Raw genomic sequence first — 19,099 nt, 5'->3', positions numbered from 1 at the left:
TGATTTCCAGTAACTTGTTGAACCACGTCTTTTATTAAATGAAAAAATATAAGGGAGATAACTGTTTCTCTGCTTCAATAAAGTTTTCTGTTCTTTCAAATTTTTCTTTTTGCATTCAACAATCAATTATATTTTTAGTAACACCAACCCTTCTAGCAGATTTTATAATTGTTTCTTTGGTTGTCCATTTGACCCATATATTGGCTAGAACTAACATAAAACTTTCTTCGTTTAAGGAACAGATATCTGAAAACATAGACTCTTTCTGTTTATGATACTTGCTATGAATGTTCTTATTAACTTGGTCAAGAAGTTGAGTAACTCCTGTTTTGTCTGGTGGAGTGACAAATAAACAAATTTTTTTTAACTGAAGAAAAGATAAAACATAAAAGTCTAGTCTTGACCATCTGACAATAAGATGTTGGGTTACTTAAAATTTTTCTAATTTAAGTACATCGAATTCTTTCAATGCTGCTGAGAACAATTCATGGTTTGATTCTCCATTTTCTGATGTTGTAACCAACAAATGTGGAATTTTATTTGCTGCTTCTGTCAGTACAACTTGTAATACCAGTACATTTAAATATCACCTGGCACATACATATATCGCCTTAAAATAAGAAGTAAAAATTAAAAATTATTTTAAGCAAGTATTATAAATTATACATTTTTTCTTAAGCCATATAAAATATTGCATACCTGAGAATGAAACAAATGGTTGAATTGTAGCACATTCTCTGTTTTCTCTATACATGCATCCCCTTTGCCAGCATAAAATTATCCAGAATTGGTACCATCAAAACCTTAGTTTATAAATTGGGGTGTTTTATTACAATTGAATATTTGACTAGTATCATTCCAAACTTCTGCTTTAAATTTTCATTAACCGTAACACCAACTTTTACTAGTTCTTTAGCAAGGGAATCCGAAATATATTACAGGGAAATAAGTATATTTAAAAAAGTACATTGATACTTATTTATAAAAATTTTCAAACTGATACCTAAATGGTTACATGGCATTTCCCTTGAAAAATTCAGTGCACGGTTTATAGACAGTCTTCCTTGTCGCTTGATGGTAAGACTGCTAGGTTTAGCATTAAAGCTAAACCCATATAAAAAAGGACGGTTGTATATGGAGAATAATATAAAGATGATTCTGATAACCCTATTTAGATTTCATAGAATAATTGTAGGTTAAATGATTTTATTTCAACTTACTTTCCTTTTTCCAGTGCAGTTCGAGCATTTAATGATAATTTGTGAAACTTCTTTCCACCTTCGTGGAAATTTAACCACATCTAAATGTCGCACATTTAGAATTTATTTGGTTAAATCCTGTTTATTAATTGGTTGTAAAAACCTGTTCTTATTTTATATAAAACAAACAATACATACCTCTTCATCTTCTGTAAGTATAGTACAATAATTTGTTTCTTGTCTATTAATCACTTTTTTATCTAATCGCTTGTTGATTGTCTCGATATCTTTAATAAGAGGAAAAATACCAGTTTTTGCTTATCCCCCCCCCCCCCCTCATTCATTTTTTTGCAATAATTTATAGCAGCTTCTAGTTGCTTATTTCTTTCATCAGTATGTTTTCTGGCAACTGTGGAATCAGCTTTAGTACTTAGATTTACTTTGTTTATAAGTAAATGTAATGGAGATGTTGGTTTCATTTTACTTACGATTAATAAATACTATAAACATAATAAACAAAGCTCTAAAATGACAACAACAAAACAAACAAACAAAAAAACATGCTTCAAGGGCAGTTTTTCAGCAATAAATTAACATTAATAAATTAACAATAAATTACAGTATAAGGATGCAACTTTACTAAATGAGGAATCAAGCGAGAATGAGTTTTGGTTGATAGAACTAGAAATGATATCTCCTTTAAGCAGCAACCATGATAGTATATGTAGAAAGGAAAAAGAGATGTAACCTCACTATGATGGCAGCAAGTTTGGCAGACAAAGCAGTTTTAACTATGCTTAAACACTGCTTAAAATGCATTTTTGGACCTTGTCTAGAAAAGAAAGAGCATCATTAAGAGAATGATACAAAAAATTTGCATGCTCGTCTTCTCCATAAGCTTGCTCCTTATGGTATATCTGGGAACGTTTTTGAGAATAAAAAATAAAATCATTTCTTTCTAACTGCAATATCAAAATCATCAATATGTCACAAGCAATAGCCTTTGCATTAAAAAAAAGTTATTTGCAAGTAGTTCTGATTATCTTTGGGAAAGGTAATAAGATTAGACCCATGAATTAGAGATAAAATTTTTAACTTAACTTTTATTAATGACACTGTTAAAGATTTTCCAAAAGTCTCTAGAGCCTAACTTCTGGCTCTATTTTGGAAGAAGTCTCTAGGCCAAGTCTCTAATATACAAGGTATAAGAATTAGTAAACTGGAAATAATTGAGCTTATCAGACAGCACAACAAGTAATAAAAAGACGTTTGTTTTCAAGGCAACTGTTCCCTTAAAAAGATAAAATGTTTATGGTTAGCTATAGCAGCTGCACAAGAAGATAAAAACCATGAAGTAAAATGAAGCTTGAAAATGACTAAAAAGGAGCAAAAGCTTCTGTACCTGCCTGGAACAAGGAGGTTATGTACAAGGAGGTTATAAACAAGGCGCATTTATCATCAGAGAGACGAAAGACATCAAGACCAAAGTAAATTCCAGTAAATTTCAACTCTAATAGTGGTTGTTTGCAGCCTTTTTAGAAGTGAAGATGTTGGGAGGTAAAAAAAAAAGTCACCAATAACAACAATATTTGCATAGTGGCAAAGAGACAAGGCTTTGTCTATTTCATCAGAAATTACATTTCTAATCAAACTGACCAAGAAGGATAGTGATAGAAAAAAAAGAGAAAGGTGATTGAGTGAAGAGGTGCTAAAAATCAACACATATAAGAATGGTCACCAGATTCAAACCTGATTCCTTGACAAATAGGTGAATTGATATGTATGTATACGCCCGAGCTAAGCATGTGACTATTGGAGTCTTTGCAAATCAAAGGGTAGTAAGCTTCGAAAGTCCAAAGAAGAATCAGTCAAGTTCAAGTTAGTCTCACAAAGAGATATCAAGTCAGGTCAAATTTGTAGGTAAGATTTATCTGATGAAAAGTTACTTCGAAGACCACAATATTTGTGGTCTTCGAAGTAACTTTTTATCAGATAAATTGAAACAGTTTAGGTAAGTAACTTTTCATCAGATAAATTGAAACAGTTTTTTCATCAGATAAATTGAAACTTCACAAGATATATTGAAACAGTTTAGGTGGTGGTGATGGGTTTTTTTGTTTAATGTTTTTGGGTACTTAGGTAGTGATTTAAGTTAAAAAGAAATTGACTCATTCATAGATAGAACACATCATTCCAAGTAATGACCTATATAGTTGTCTCAGTCCTGCTAATTAACCCAAAATCATAATTTAAGGCTGCTTGTGTGGCCTTGACATTGCACACCCAAAAGTACAAATTTGGACACCATGCGCAACATGGCACTGTTAATACTCTAATATTTTATAGCTGTTGATAGAATCAGCCTCTCTCAAAGCTACCACAGAATACATCAAACCTTACTCCCAGCTGGCCTCAGAACTATTAAAACTGTACCCTCATTAGGAGATTAGAAAAGTTGCATAGCTACTATCAAGAAGGCGCAAGCTAAAATCTATGATAAGAATCAATAAGATTCAGCATACCTCATCTTATCTTGTAAACAATGTAACACTGATCAGCCAAATTATTCTGCTTACCCCTCTTACCTAGGAGGTCATTCAACAAGGTTGCTGGATGCAGTTATTATCTGCCCAAGATTAGTATTTTTGTTGAGACACCATCTCTAGCCTCTACTCAACCATGCGCCCCAAGGCTGGAGAATTTAAATTTAGAGTTTATTTCTCTTAATTTTTTCCCAGAAAAATAAACCCTATAAAGCAGCAAGGCGTGGGGAAAGTAGTAGGGTTTCATGTTGCCAATAGCAAGGTGATTAAAGGCTCTAACAGGAACACCATTATGGTACTACTGGTGTCATAATGGTGTTCCTGTTAATATAATGCACTACTAGAAATGTGTTAGAAAAACATATTATTTAGCTAATTTCAATAAACTAAAATTAGGTATTTAGTTATCTTAGTCTTGCCAATCAACTTAAAGTTGTAAATGTTTGTGTTTATGGTGTACATTGCCTAACCCAGTACATTAAAGGCTCTAACAGGAATGCCATCCATGTGCATTATGGCACTGCTGATTATATTATATAGCTGTTGATGGAGTCAACTATTCTGAAGGCTGCTATGGAATTCTGGAAATCTGACTACCAGCAGGTTATATATATATTATAGATTATAAATATATATTATATAGCCACAATGCTGAGTTGCAGGTTTTCACTTTCAATCTTGAAGTAAAAAATTACATAAATATAACTCTTGTTGCGGCAAAATTGAATTTTATTAACAATTCTGCCAAATCAAGTTGCGGTCAGAATTTAAAGTTTCATTACAGTACACCCTTACTTTGCCTCACTCTAAACTCTTTGCCTTACAGGCTTTTTATAAGGCAACTATCAGGTACAGTTAGATCTTCCCAAGCTGTGTATTTTTATAGGGAAACCATATCTAGCCATAATTCAACCGAATCCTATGACTGGGGAGTTTTCAAAGTCAGAATTAATTTCATGCTTTTACATTAAAAAGCCAATTTGCATCATATTGCTGGATTTAGTAAAAATACTGCACAAATAACTGGAAAAACTATTACTGGAACAATATCCTTGAGCATTTAATTAGAATCAACTATAATTAATTTACAAATAAGTTTTTATATACATTTGTTTAAATGTTAGTTCAATGTTGGGTTGATTTTTATGTTGGTTCGAAGAATGGTAAGTAAATTAAAGTTTTAAAAAATAACTGAGAAAATCTTTTACTTGCTTTCAGGTGGTAGTAAATAACAATGAGTATAAGTTACAATAGGGTGTCTGTTCTCACTAATGTGAAAGTGGTTTCATTTGTGTTTTGAGACATAACATAATTGTTTCCACAATACAATATTTAATAATGACAAAATATTTCTTCTTAAAACTTGCACAATCACTTGTTTCCAACTTTCAAATAAATCATAAAAAACACATTTTAAATTTCTCATGTGGGTGATATGCCAATATTTATATATATATATATATATATATATATATATATATATATATATATATATATATATATATATATATATATATATATATATATATATATATATATATTGCAGTTATTTATTTTAACAATGAACAGAAACCATTTTCTGATAAAATTTAAAAGAACAGTGTAAAGGATTTTAAATGCAAAAAAAAAAAGGAAAACAAAGAAAAAGATTAAAGTTGAATAAGATGAAGTAATAATCAATCAAGCTGAACTGAATTGAAGTAGCTAAGGGTTGCTCATAAAGTACGTAGGCTTTTTTTTTGTTAATAAAATTATTACAGTTTTAAATTGATAAACAAAGTACAATATAATATTCTCTTATTTCAGGGGTGTAAGTTTTTAGAAACATTATCATCAGGCAAAGGAAATGTCTGATTTTTCAGACTCAGGTCATATTTGTCAAACAAGTTTTATATTATATACAAACTTCTATAAACAAAAATCTGTGTAAAGATCATAATTTTAACTGCGGTAAGTGTGGCCAATCATGCTATATGATATATTTATGTTTTGAAAAGTTATCTTTCTAATTTTTTCACTCCAAAAAGTAAGATATCTGGCCATGTATTATAGTAGGACATGCAGACACTTGTTAAAAATTCTTTAATGAATAATTTAAATGATTTTCATACTTATTATAAGTTGAATTTTAATATTTTAGTTCCAATTGGAGGGTATTTACCTATTTCCTATTATCTATTATATATATTTATATACATGTCATAACTCCTGCATTATCCAATCAAATTTAATATAGCCAATCAAATAGACTTTAAATTAAATTTGAGTAACCGAATAGAATTCCAAGCAAAATCTCCAGCATTTGTCACCTTTAAAGACCATAAAAAAAACTTCAAATCAAAACCTGCCTGCCATCTCATTAATCTGGCAAAAAGCAAAATTGGAATAATAAGCAATAAATCTTAGACATTAATAACATATACTTAAAAAATAGCCTACAAGTAAACTAATAAAAAAACACCACCAATGTTATTAATTGGTTTAATGGCATGGTACAAAAAATAGTTATTTCTTCATCTAATTTGGCATAAATGAATTTTATCCATCTATAATTACCAACAGGTTTAATAAAGTCTTTTCCTTTGCATTACAACATACCACAATAATAGGCGACCAACTTAGAATTATAAAAAATAGCTGAAAATCACTCTTCTACTACAACAAAAACGCGTGGATAAAAAAACTGAATCTTGAAAGTTTTGATGTAACAATGGGCAGCTAAAATGGAGGGAATGCAAAGAAACATAATCCAAAGGGTTAAGAATGTTGGATTTCAAATAGATATAAACAAATCTTAAATCAGTTAACTTCATTGATGTCACCTAATTTGGGCTAAATGATAATTTAGCCCAAAACACTCATAAGCCTTTCAAAAAGCCCAATGATAATCTTCAATACATCCACACATCTTCTGATTACATCACAAATTATCAAAAACTTACCAATATCCAATAGACTTTCGCAAAATTCCTCAAATGAAGTTATATTTAATCAATCTAAAGACGAACATAAACAAGCACTAAAAAATAGTGGATAACGGGTGACAACTAAAAAACGAGACTGGATTTAAAGACACATATCTCTTTAAAGGAATAAGATTTTAAAAATAGGAAAACTGTTTTAGAAGGTATTTTTATTCTAGTTTTTAAATATTTTATGTGTTTTTATTTTTTTATAGAAAAATGAAAAAAAAAATAAATTCAAAACAAGAAGAGATTAGAAAACGTGTGTATGAATTTTATTTAAATTACAAAAATGCTGGTAAAAAGTTCTCTTATGACCACTTAAAAGTTGATAATATACCTAAAAGTACTATCTACAAGATAATTAAAAGTGCTGAAAGTGAATCTGGGTACCAAAGAGTTCAAGGAAGTGGAGTAAAAGCTAAAAAAATGACCAGGACAAACATTGAAAGGCTCAAAGTCATGTTTGACCATAAAGACAGAGTATCTCAACGACAGGCAGCTAAAAAATTCAACTGTACCCAGCAACACATTAGTAAAACATTAAAAAAAAAGAACAAATATTAAATCAAGAAAAAAAATGACGATTCCAAAATGCTCTGACCAGCAAAAAGCAGCAGCTAAAACTAAGTTCATTCGATTGTGTCAGAAATTCAAAATTCGTAAACCAATCATTGATAATGAGTCTTATTTCACATTAAATCACTCTAGTATCAATGGAAATGATATATTTTATACTAGTGATGTAAAATCTACTCCATATACAGTTAAATACCAAACAAAAGAAAAGCTTCAAAAGAAATTACTTCTATGGATTGATTTTTCTAATAATGGAATTTCTCAACCTTATTTTGTACCAAGTGGACTGGCTGTAAATCAAAAAATCTATTTAAACAAAGGTATTAGGAAGAGACTTATTCCATTCATCAATAAGTATCATTCAGATGGTGCATATGTATTCTGGTCAGATTTAGCATCATCTCACTATGCAAAAACAGTAATCATGTACCTAAACAAGGAAAACGTGCATTATGTTGAGAAAGCGAATAACCCTGCAAACTTGCTAGAATGTTGTCTTATCGAAAATTTTTGGAGTATTTTGAAAGGCCTTGTCTACAAGAATAATTGGCATGCAGAAAATCTTAAAAAATTACGTTCTAGAATCAAGTATTGCCTTAATAAAATTGATATTGAGCTCATACGGAGCCAAGCTCAGTCTATACAAGGCCTAGTTGATAAAGTCAGAAGAAATGGTTTAATTGAGAACAACTGATTATATATTTAAAAACTAGAATAAAAATACTTTCGAGAACATTTTTCCTTTTTGTTTTATCTTACTACTTTAAAGAGATGTGTCTTTAAATCCAGTCTCATTTTTTAGTTGTCACTCGTTACAAAAACTACCTCGTTAAATATCAGATCAAGCAAAAAACACCCCAAAAAAATTGTTAACGCATAATCATATGGTTATCATTTTACCCCCCATTTAACAAAAACATCTCCACAAATGTTGTTAAAACGTTTTTAACTTTACTAGAAAAAACTTCCCTAAAATAGACAAACTTCACAAAATCTTTAACAGAAACACTGTAAAGGTAAGCTAAAGTTGCATTGAAAATTTAAAAAAAATTATAAAAAAACACAATAAAAAAAGTATTTTAATAAGAATTGAAAATAATGACCCAAAATGCAGTTGTTGAAACAAAGCAGAATACCCCCCGAATAGCTAGTGCAAATCCACAAACATTATAAACAATCATTGCAGCTAAAAACCAACCCAACAAAGTTTATATTGGATTAAGGAGGTGAATAAAAAACCAGATATAACAACCACAAACCATCATTCAGTAATGTTAAATACAAAAAGTCCACTGCCCTATCAAACTACGTCTACGCATTTGAAAAACAATTTTAACGAAATCTCTATACTAACATGGTCTATTCTGAAGTCCTTACCCCCAAACTCAAATATTTCCGAAAGGTGCCCACTATATCTGTATGAGAAATTTGCAATTATATCGTATCCAAAACCTGAGAAACTGCTAAATAAAAGAACCAAAATTATATCAAAGTGCCGCCGAGAAAAAAATTCTTAATAAAAAATTACAAAGCTCATTACAAACCTAACTAAGGGGTAACCAGAATCTATCTGTTGTTAAACTAAGAGGTAAACAGATTCTCTCTGTTGACCAGCCTCGCACCCCTTCATCTATTAGGCTGGCACAGATATATTTTTAATACATTGTTTCCAGTTTAGGATGTTGAATGCTAAATCTTCTTGACTCAATGCATGGGTTTTACTTGTGTCTCTGTTTTTATGACTATGCAACTCATTTCATTATCGACTAATGAGGGTACAGCTCTGAAACTCAGTTTTATGGTTCTGAAGCCGGCTGGAAGTCAGGTTTCCTGAACTCTGTGGTAGCTCTAAGAGAGGCTGATTCCATCAACAACTGTAAAATATCAAAGTATTAACAGTACCATGTTGCGCATGGATGGTGTCCCTGTTTGTACTTTTGGTGTGCATTATCAAGGCCACATTTAGAGCCCTTTGTTACGGCTTAGGGTTTAATCTTTAGGCTTAAATCTTTCTTCTTCTTAATGATAAATGTGCTTCTTATATTATCATGGAATCTTTTATTCCCTCTTGACCATTCCAAGTCAAGCCTCACTCTTCCCCATACTTTTCTTCATATTGTGCTGCTGCAATTTCCAATCGAAATTGTTACTTCAAACAGGTTGATCCATTAGGCGACATTTGCATCAGTCCATCTTCTGTATCTAAAGTGATTTCCTGCTCAGGCTCTACTATAGCTTGTGCTCCGGACAACATACTTGCTCTATTTTCAAAAATTCTGGAGAGCGATCTCATTCATCTAACTATCGTTCCATTAGTCTTCTTCCAATCATAAGCAAGGTTTTTGAATTTTACTTAACAAACACTTAATCTCTCATCTTGAATCTAATAACTTAATTTCTGATCATCAATATGGATTTCGATTTTCTCATTCTACAGCTGATTTGCTAACAGTAATAACCAATAGGTTTTATCGTGCATTAGATAAAGGTGAAGAGGTTAAGGCCATGGCTCTTGATATTTCTAAAGCTTTCAATAAAGTTTGGCATGCCGGTCTTCTCCATAAGCTTTCTTCTTATGGTGTATCTGGTAATATCTTTAAGGTTATTGAATCCTTTCCAATTATAGCATAAAAGTTGTCCTCAATGAACAGCACTCTTCTTTTTATTCTGTAACTTCAGGGGTTCCTCAAGGTTCTATCCTTGGCCCTATACTCTTTTTAATTTACATTAACAATCTTCCAGATATTCTCACATCTAAGGTGGCATTGTTCGGTGATGATACTACCATTTATTCTTGTCATAATAAGAAGCCAACACTCTCTGATTGCTTGGCGGGGGCATTTGAGCTTGAAAAAGATCTCACTTCTGCTACAGCATAAGGCTCACAGTGCCTGGTGAACTTTAACTCAGATAAACTCAATTTTTTTCACCCAATTGTTATCGCAATAACTTTGATTTTCCTATATTTATGAACGGTAATGTACTAGATGAGTCATCTGCCCTTCATCTTCTAGAATTAACTTTTACTTCTGATCTTTCTTGGAAACTGCACATAAAATCTGTTGCCAAATAAGCATCTGCTAAAGTTGCATCTCTTTATCAAGCTTGACACTTTCTTACTCCCATTTCTATTCTCTATCTCTATAAATCTCAAATCCGGCCTTGTTAGAAATACTGTTGCCATATCTGGGGCGGATTTTTAATGATGCTCTTTCTCTTTTAGATAAGGTGCAAAAACGCATTTTGTATATATATATATATATATATATATATATATATATATATATATATATATATATACATACACAAAAGAATGTTGATTAAAAAATCTAGTCCTATATATTATGAAAGTCCTAAACCCTGTGTTGATGTAGCAGCACTTCTTTGGAGTTGTTGCAGCACTCTTTTGGTACATAGACTATCTATAAGGTAGTCGATATATGTAATGAAGCCCCCGAAAACAGGTTTTTTCAGTGTGACTTCACGGTAGGGTGTCCCAAAAAAAAATTTGTTTTTGTGTGTCGTCAAAACTTGGCTCCTATATGTAAAAAGACGAATTATATAAAAAATATTGATTTGAGGCAAGTGTAAGAGGTGTAAAACTTAAATATTTCAAAAAATGTCAATTTTTGTCATATTTTTCAAGTTTTAATTATTTTAAATGTACCTGCGATGATAAAAGGGATGAAATTTATTTTAAAATAGCATTTTTTAACTATTATTTTTTAAAGTAGTCATTTTTTGCTTACATTTAATAGTATATTTCAATTTTTTTCTTGATTCTTGGTGTTTTATTGATCACCTCGTTTTCTTACTTAGTAACTTTTGATTAGTTTAATATATGTGATTTAAAATGGTTTCAACATTTTTAGTTTCATAATTAAATATTTTTTTTAAAATGGGTTGTACAGTAAAAAAATTCAGCAAAAAAGGACCATGGAAAAGGAAAATTGTTCAAAACAGTTTAAGACGAGTTCTATATCTGTTAAAATGTTAAATGAATGAGCTTCCAGTCAACCAGCTGCCCAGTGTTAAAAAATATCTTGCAATACTTTCACTTTTTGAAATCTTCAAGGTAATTTTAATATCTAGCTTTTATCTAATTTATTTACTTAACCCACAATTCATGAATATAAATATATATTTCAGTTGATTCTCTTTAATATAGGAGCACCAGATTTCAGTCCAGCAAAGAAATTATTGCCTGTCCAACAAAAACAGGAACCAGAAGTCTAGTTTGACAGTATAGAGCATGTGAAAGATCAATCAATAGGCGATTAACTTCATCTGTCACTGACATCTGGTTTTATGTGCAACATTATTAATGAAAAATCTTTTAGGTGAATTTTACTACAAAAAATAATTATTGTAGGCTTATCTTGTTTTTTAGAAACTTCAGCTATGTAATATTTTGCAGTGAAAAGATTTAGGATCCTTTCACTGAAAAATATTACATAGCTGAAGTTTCTAAAAAACAAGATAAGAGAAATATAACAAAATAAAAGGATGGAGTAAACTAAACTGGAGTTCAAGCAAAGGGATCTGGACTTAAAAGCAAGTAGATTTCCAAGTGGAGGTTAATACCTTGTTTGATATATCTGTTTCTTAAATAATTGACATGATAATGAATGATCAAAGAAGAACAAAAGAGGAAAAAAAAGAAAATGTAGCTTTCTACGAAGACCAGAGATCTAAAAGGTATATGACCATGACTGCACAGCAGGATGAAGAACTTGAAATTAGGGCTCTGCAAAGAAATGAGAGATTTAAAAGAGTTAAGCAGTTGAATGATCAGAAAAACGCAAAGGCTCAAAGAAAGAAAACAGACAAGAAAAGCACAGACAAAGCTTTCGATGGACAAATCGAATTTGAAGATAATGTTAGCCCATTTGAAAGTTCCATTTTATGTGAAGAAAGTGATGATTCTGATTATGATGTATCGAAATCATTGGTGTTTGCTGCAACACAACTGCATCCAACACTGGAAAATTTGCGGGAGCAGTTACAATCCTCCTTAATACAAGTCTTGTCTGGTGCATGTGTCATCACCATATTATTGAAGTACATATTAAACATTTGATGACTGCATTGACTGGCGCTAAGGCCAAGTCTCTGAGAAGAGAAATTTATGTGCACTTACAAAGACTTGGTCAAAGATTACAAACGCTTACAAAGCCTCAAACATTGTTTACAGGATAGACACATCATCAGATAATCTGGTTAAGTTTAACTGGACTTCTTTAGAAATTGGATCGCCTATCTATAATATAGCCAGGGCAGCATTAAAGTTTGTGGAAGCTGCACTAAATGAAAATATTTTCAAGAGAGGAGACTACAAAAATCTCTGTCAGTTATTTGTTTATTACCTTGGTGGTCATATTCCTGCTATAAAAATTCATCAGCCAGGAGCTTGCCATGAAGCAAGGTTTATGGCAGATGCTATTTATTTGCTTACATTAAAAATGACAAAAGAGATCTCAAACATTATGAATGAAATGAAGAAGAAGATGGTTCAGACAGCTTCTTTATTTATATCTCTAACATACTGTCCTTGGTTTTTCAAAAGCTCTCTGAGTATTAAAGCACCACCTAATGATAAGTAAAGAATATCCTGAGTTTTCTTTAAGTAAAGAATATCCTGAGTTTTCTTAATCAATACTGATAAGCATGCAAAATCATACCTGGTATTTAAGTCAGCAGCTTGTTGTAATGGCTTTAGTGGATGATGATGTTGAAAATAACGAGAAAAAAAATATGCTCCAAAAACAGTTACAGTTTACAGTTCTTAAAGAGTTCATGAAAGGTAAACCTAAAATGCCTGTAATCACACCGTCTACCACACTATCAAATTTAGTTGATGATCAGAACTGGATTTTGTTTTGCCTAGCCCAGGTTACCCATGACCAGGTTGAGTTAGCTGCACAAGGGGACTTTACTGTTTTAGACAACTTAAAATTTTTTTGTTAAAAATATGGAAGTCACCAATGATTGTGCAGAAAGAAATATAAAACTAATCCAAGACTTTATTATGTCAAACCGAAATGAAGATATGAAGCAAAATGTCTTGCTTGTTGTAAAAAACAACAGAAAAATGTTAAATACAAATCTGACTAAAACCCAGCTAAATCAGAATTGAAGTGCTTGTGATATTTGTTCAACATTTCTTTCTGCAATTCTTCAACATAACGGGTGATGCGGAAGTTATCAGACAAAATAAAAACGTCAATAACTTATTTATAAATAAAAAAACAAACTACTATTTTTTTTATTTTTAAATAAAGCATTTATCTTTTAATAAAAATATATTATTTTTTACATGAAAAAACACCACCATCTCAATTGATCTCAATTTTGCTCTGACGCCTTTTATATGCGACTGTAAAAAGTTTAAATCAATTTCTTGTAGTTTTAGTTTAATGCGATCAATCAAAACTTGCTCTGTTGAAGCTTGCCAATCTCCCTCGTAAACCTTCTGTGCCAAATGTCCCCAAAAATTTTCAATTGGTTGTGCTTGAGGCACATTTGGGGGATTGGATTCTTTATCAACGTAATAGACATATTGGTCCATCCAATTTAGAGAATCTTTAAAATAATGAGAACTTGCTAAATCTGGCCAAAATAAATAGTTAAAGTCTCCATGATACTTGTGAGTAAATGGAAGAAGTCATTTTTCTAATCATTCATTAATATAGATTGATGAATTGATCGCTACAGCCTTGGAAGAGCGAAACAATGGCTCGGACATACCACGGTCAGATATGGCTATCCACATTAATAATTTTTTGGAAATTTCTCTTTTCCTATAAAACGAACACTTTCTGGGCATGTCTTTTTGTTGTTTGTGTAGTATCCAGAATTTCCAGGCATGTTGTCCCCTGCAAAACAAAAGTATTTTTCGTCATTAATGACTAGAAGCAATTTTGTGTTATAGAGTTGGTTAACTAGTTTCCTGCTTCTTTTCTTACCTATTTTAATACCTATTTTTCTCCGACTGACCCCTTTTCGATTGTTGACAAGTCTCGTTAATTCGGCTTTCTTTTCTCTAGTCCAGAATGTCGGACTACCAGGGTGCTTTCTATCAGAAAACGATTGAACAGTTTCAAGTCTTTTTAGGTTATCATATATTGTACTTCGAGCAAATCCTTCCTTTTCAAAATGATTTACGATTTTTTTTTAATATTAGGTTTATTTACAAAAAACATTTTTAGTCGCTATCGAAAAGATTCTCGCTCAGCTGCATTTAACCTCATTTTAAATAATTGTGTTTCAAATAATAAAGTTTATATTTTATAGAACGTTTATGCCTACGCATAAAACCACAAAAACTAATTATTATGCTCAAATAATGAAATTAGGATTTGTCCAATAACATCCGCATCACCCGTTATGTAACATATATTTCACATAAATTTTATTATAATAAATGTTTAACATAATTTTTTTTCTAATAATTACAAGTTTTATCGTAAAAATAGGAAAAAAGTTTAACACCAAGCACTCATAACTGTTTAAATTTAAAAATTCTAATATATTTGGTTGTAATATACCTAGTAACCAAATTCTAAATAGCGCACATCGCTTTTTTCCAAAAAAAAAAAATTTTGAGACACCCTACTTCACAGTGCTTAACTAAACACGTATTTATAGTTGTGTTTACACACACACAGATATATATATATATATATATATATATATATATATACAAATTAATTTTACACACACACACACACACACACACACACACACACACACACACACACACACACACACATATATATGTATATATATTTAAGTACAGATTATGTCAAAATGCATTAATTTTATTGAGGAAAAAAAATTAAATTTATTGTTTTTTTTTAAAAATCACAAAAACGCAAATTAAAAAACTAAAAACATTCCAAATGTTTTTAAAAACATTTGGAATGTTTATTTTTGAAATATAAAAACATTCTGAATGTTCTTATTTTGTTTTTTCTACTGTAAAACATGTGCAGAGCTACATTGACTATCTTATAGTCTGCTGTTACAAAGAAGTGCCAAAAATTAAATTTATTGTTTTTTTTAAAAATCACAAAAACGCAAATTAAAAAACTAAAAACATTCCAAATGTTTTTAAAAACATTTGGAATGTTTATTTTTGAAATATAAAAACATTCTGAATGTTCTTATTTTGTTTTTTCTACTGTAAAACATGTGCAGAGCTACATTGACTATCTTATAGTCTGCTGATACAAAGAAGTGCCACTATTCACTGTGGGTTTGGTTGAAGCATATATAATTATATATATATATATATATATATACATATATATATATATATATATATATATATATATATATATATAATTATATATATATAATTATATATATATATATATATATATATATATATATATATATATATATATATATATATATATATATATATATATATATATATACAACCCGTAGATGTTGTCCGAAAGTTTTTTCCATATTTTGTTGACAAAAAGTACAAATTAAAATGCAAGACTGGAATTATATTTTTTTATTAATTGAGAGACTGCCTGCCCCAACCAAACCCTCAGTCGATGTAGCAACACTCCCTTGCGGGTCAGGCTAAAAGATAGTAGATGTAACAGCACTCCCTTGCGAGTCATGCTATTTGTCAGTCGATGTAGCAGCACTCCCTTGCGAGTCAGGCTGTAAGATAGTCGATGTAGCAACACTCCGCGCATGATTTACAGTAAAAAAAATTAAAAATAAAAACATTTTATTAAAAAAATTAAAAATAAAAACATTTTATTAAAAAAAAAAAAAAAAAAAACATTGTTTGTATTGTTAAAAACATTCAGAATGTTTTTAAAACATTCTGGTCAATTAAATTTGCGTTTTTGTGGGTTTATTTGTAATTAAATTAATGGTTTTTACTTTCGTCCAACACGCAAATGTTGGACGAAAGTCAAAAGTAATTAAAATTGACGTATGTGGTGGCGTAAGAATCACTTTTTTCCTTCATCCCAAAGACAACAAACTATAGATCTATACACATATATATATATATATATATATATATATATATATATATATATATATATATACAGGGGCTATTCTATGTAAAGTATTTGAGCGGCACTACCCCCCTTTCCCCCGTCCGGTAAAAATTTAGTGGAAAACCTGCGTTTTTTTGCAAAAAAAAAACAATATTTGTCGTAAAAAACATAATGAAAAGAGGTCCTTTAATTTTAATTTGGGTAGCACCCAAATACAGTCATTGCTGTCGAAAACGGTTTATATATTTATCTATATATACACACACATGTATATAAGATTTAAATATAGATATATATTTATTTTGATTTTTTAGTGGTCCATGTCAAGACCTCTTTTGGGACTTATTTTACTAAATGAAAAGGTAAGCTTTATTATTTTTTGGTTTTAGGTATTTCAGTGCAACTGTATTTCATACCCAGAGTATGTTGCTATAGTCAACATGGCTATTCTTTTTTTATTTACGCTTATTTTCTTACATTAGTTATACTTCTATCAATGAATAAAATGAGTTTCAAGTTTTAATGTTATGTGATTTGTTAGTTAATGTTGGCTTTAAGAATAGGCACATTCTTTTTTTAAAGTACATACATTTTTAATCTTTAAAAAAGGCTGATCATAAGTTTAACACGCTCTCCTTAAAGCCCTTAAGAAGAGCTTTTATAAATTTATTTCGGTAAAAGTTGCATTATATTAAATTAAACTCTCCTTTTTAATGAAATATTACAAAAATATGTTTAAAGTAGTATGTAGTTTTATAAAAGTTTGTTTTAAATTAGTTCATCTTTTTTGCTTAATTCTAGATTATAATAATAATAGAAGTCTGAAAATTTCCCATGAGTAGAAAAACAATAAATCAAGAAATCAAACAGCATATTATTGGCTTTAATATGGGAGGTCACTCTAACATTGAAAAATCTCGAATTTTAAAGTGTGTTTCACCATCATGTGTAAGTAGAACTATTGTTAAGTTTAATGAAACTGGTTGTACTGCTGACAAAAAGCGTTGTGGGAGACCATGAAAGACATGTATCACTGATGATAATTCTGTTTATAGAATTGCCAGAAAAAATCCTAAATACTCAGCAAAACAGATTGCACAAGAAGTTAACCTGGCACTTAAAAATCAAATAACAAGGCAAACAGTTAATAGAAGACTAATAGATTGCTGTGGTGCTATCTTGCTGCCAGAAAACTATTATTAAAACCAACAGACCATTTAAAGCAAATTAAATTTTGCAAAATGATTTTAAAAATGAGTAATTATGAATGAAGAAAAATTGTTTTTAGTGATGAATCTAACTACACTGTCCTAAATTGTAAAAAAAAGTAAATGTCCATAGGTACCAAAATGAAAAGTATAATAATTGCTGTATTGTACCTATACTACAAGGTGGAGGTGGTGCAGTTGGTATTTGGGGCTGCACCACATATAATGGCTCAGGTCTACACATGTTATGCAACGGTTAAATGGACCAACATAGATACATCAACATCCTCGAAAACAATTTAACACCTACCAAAGACATTCCTTTTGGTAATAAGCCAGAATGGATGTTTCAACAAGACAATACTCTTTGTCATAAAGCAAAATCTGTAACAGAATGGTTTGAGCAAAACAATATCAAGGTACTTCAGTGGCCAGCTAGATCACCTGAACTGAATCCAATCGAAAATGTTTGGACTGTTTTGGACCAAAAACTTACCAAAGAACCAGTAACCTCAGCTGAAAAACTAAGAGAAAATTAAAAAAACGGTTTGACAGTTGAGTATTGTCATAAACTTTTGGATTCTATAAGAAGAAAATATTATGCATAAAAATAGAGGTGGTCACATTCCTTATTAAGGTTTGAACTAAAAACAACTCCAAACCCCAATGTGCTAAACTTATGAGCAGCTTTTTTTTTCTTATTTTATATATGATTAATTTCTTCCAAAAAATTTAATATATATTTTTCATTGTTTTTATTTATTTTTTCTCTTAATATGTTTTAAATATCCTAAAAAAATTTTGTGTTAGAAATAACTAAAGTTTTTTATCCTTTTTTCTATTTTTTATGTTCTAAAGAAAAAAATTTTTATTGATTTTGCTATGTGCTAAACTTTTGAGCACTATTGTATATATGTATGTATATATGTATATATATATGTATATATATATATATATATATATATATATATATATATATATATATATATATATATATATAAATTAGTAAAAAAAATTTTTTCTCATTTTACACTGTGTTTCATCAATAAAGACTCATCAGAGATGAATTTTCTGATGAGTCTTTATTGATTCATTTCTGATGAGTCTTTATTAGTGAAACACAGTGTAAAATGAGAAAAAAAAATTTTTGTTAAGTGATTTTCTACTAATTTATAATTGCTTTGTTCTTTAAAGAATATTGAGCACTCTATATTTTATATATATATATATATATATATATATATATTTACATATATATATATATATATATATATATATAATTTGTTGCATGTGTGAAGCACGAAAAACCATTAATTTAATTACAAATTAATCGTTTTTTAAAAAAACCACGAAAACACAAATTTAATTGACCAGAATGATTTTTAAAACATTCTGACTGTTTTTAACAATATAAGCAATGCTTTTATTTTTATTTTTTTTAAAAAAATGTTTTTATCTTTAGTTTTTTTGATAAATGTTTTTATTTTAATTTTTTTTACTGTAAATCCTGTGCTGAGTGTTGCTGCATCAACTATCTTATAGCCTGACTCGCAAGGGAGTGCTTCTACATCGACT

General features: G+C 30.0%; 1 protein-coding gene across 1 annotated transcript in view; it reads left to right on the top strand.

Annotated features, from left to right (window-relative positions):
* Positions 1–19,099, top strand: part of LOC101235657 (exportin-7) — a 193,281-nt gene that overhangs the window by 158,140 nt on the left and 16,042 nt on the right. The window contains exon 32 of the mRNA XM_065792921.1: positions 16,631–16,678. Coding sequence (XP_065648993.1) covers positions 16,631–16,678 — 48 coding nt within the window. The remainder of the gene's footprint in view (positions 1–16,630; positions 16,679–19,099) is intronic.

This window comes from Hydra vulgaris, chromosome 03, assembly GCF_038396675.1.
Source record: "Hydra vulgaris chromosome 03, alternate assembly HydraT2T_AEP".
NCBI classification, from domain to species: domain Eukaryota; kingdom Metazoa; phylum Cnidaria; class Hydrozoa; order Anthoathecata; family Hydridae; genus Hydra; species Hydra vulgaris.
The sequence above is the reverse complement of the archived record's forward strand: the minus strand, read 5'-3'. Positions and strand labels throughout refer to the sequence as shown.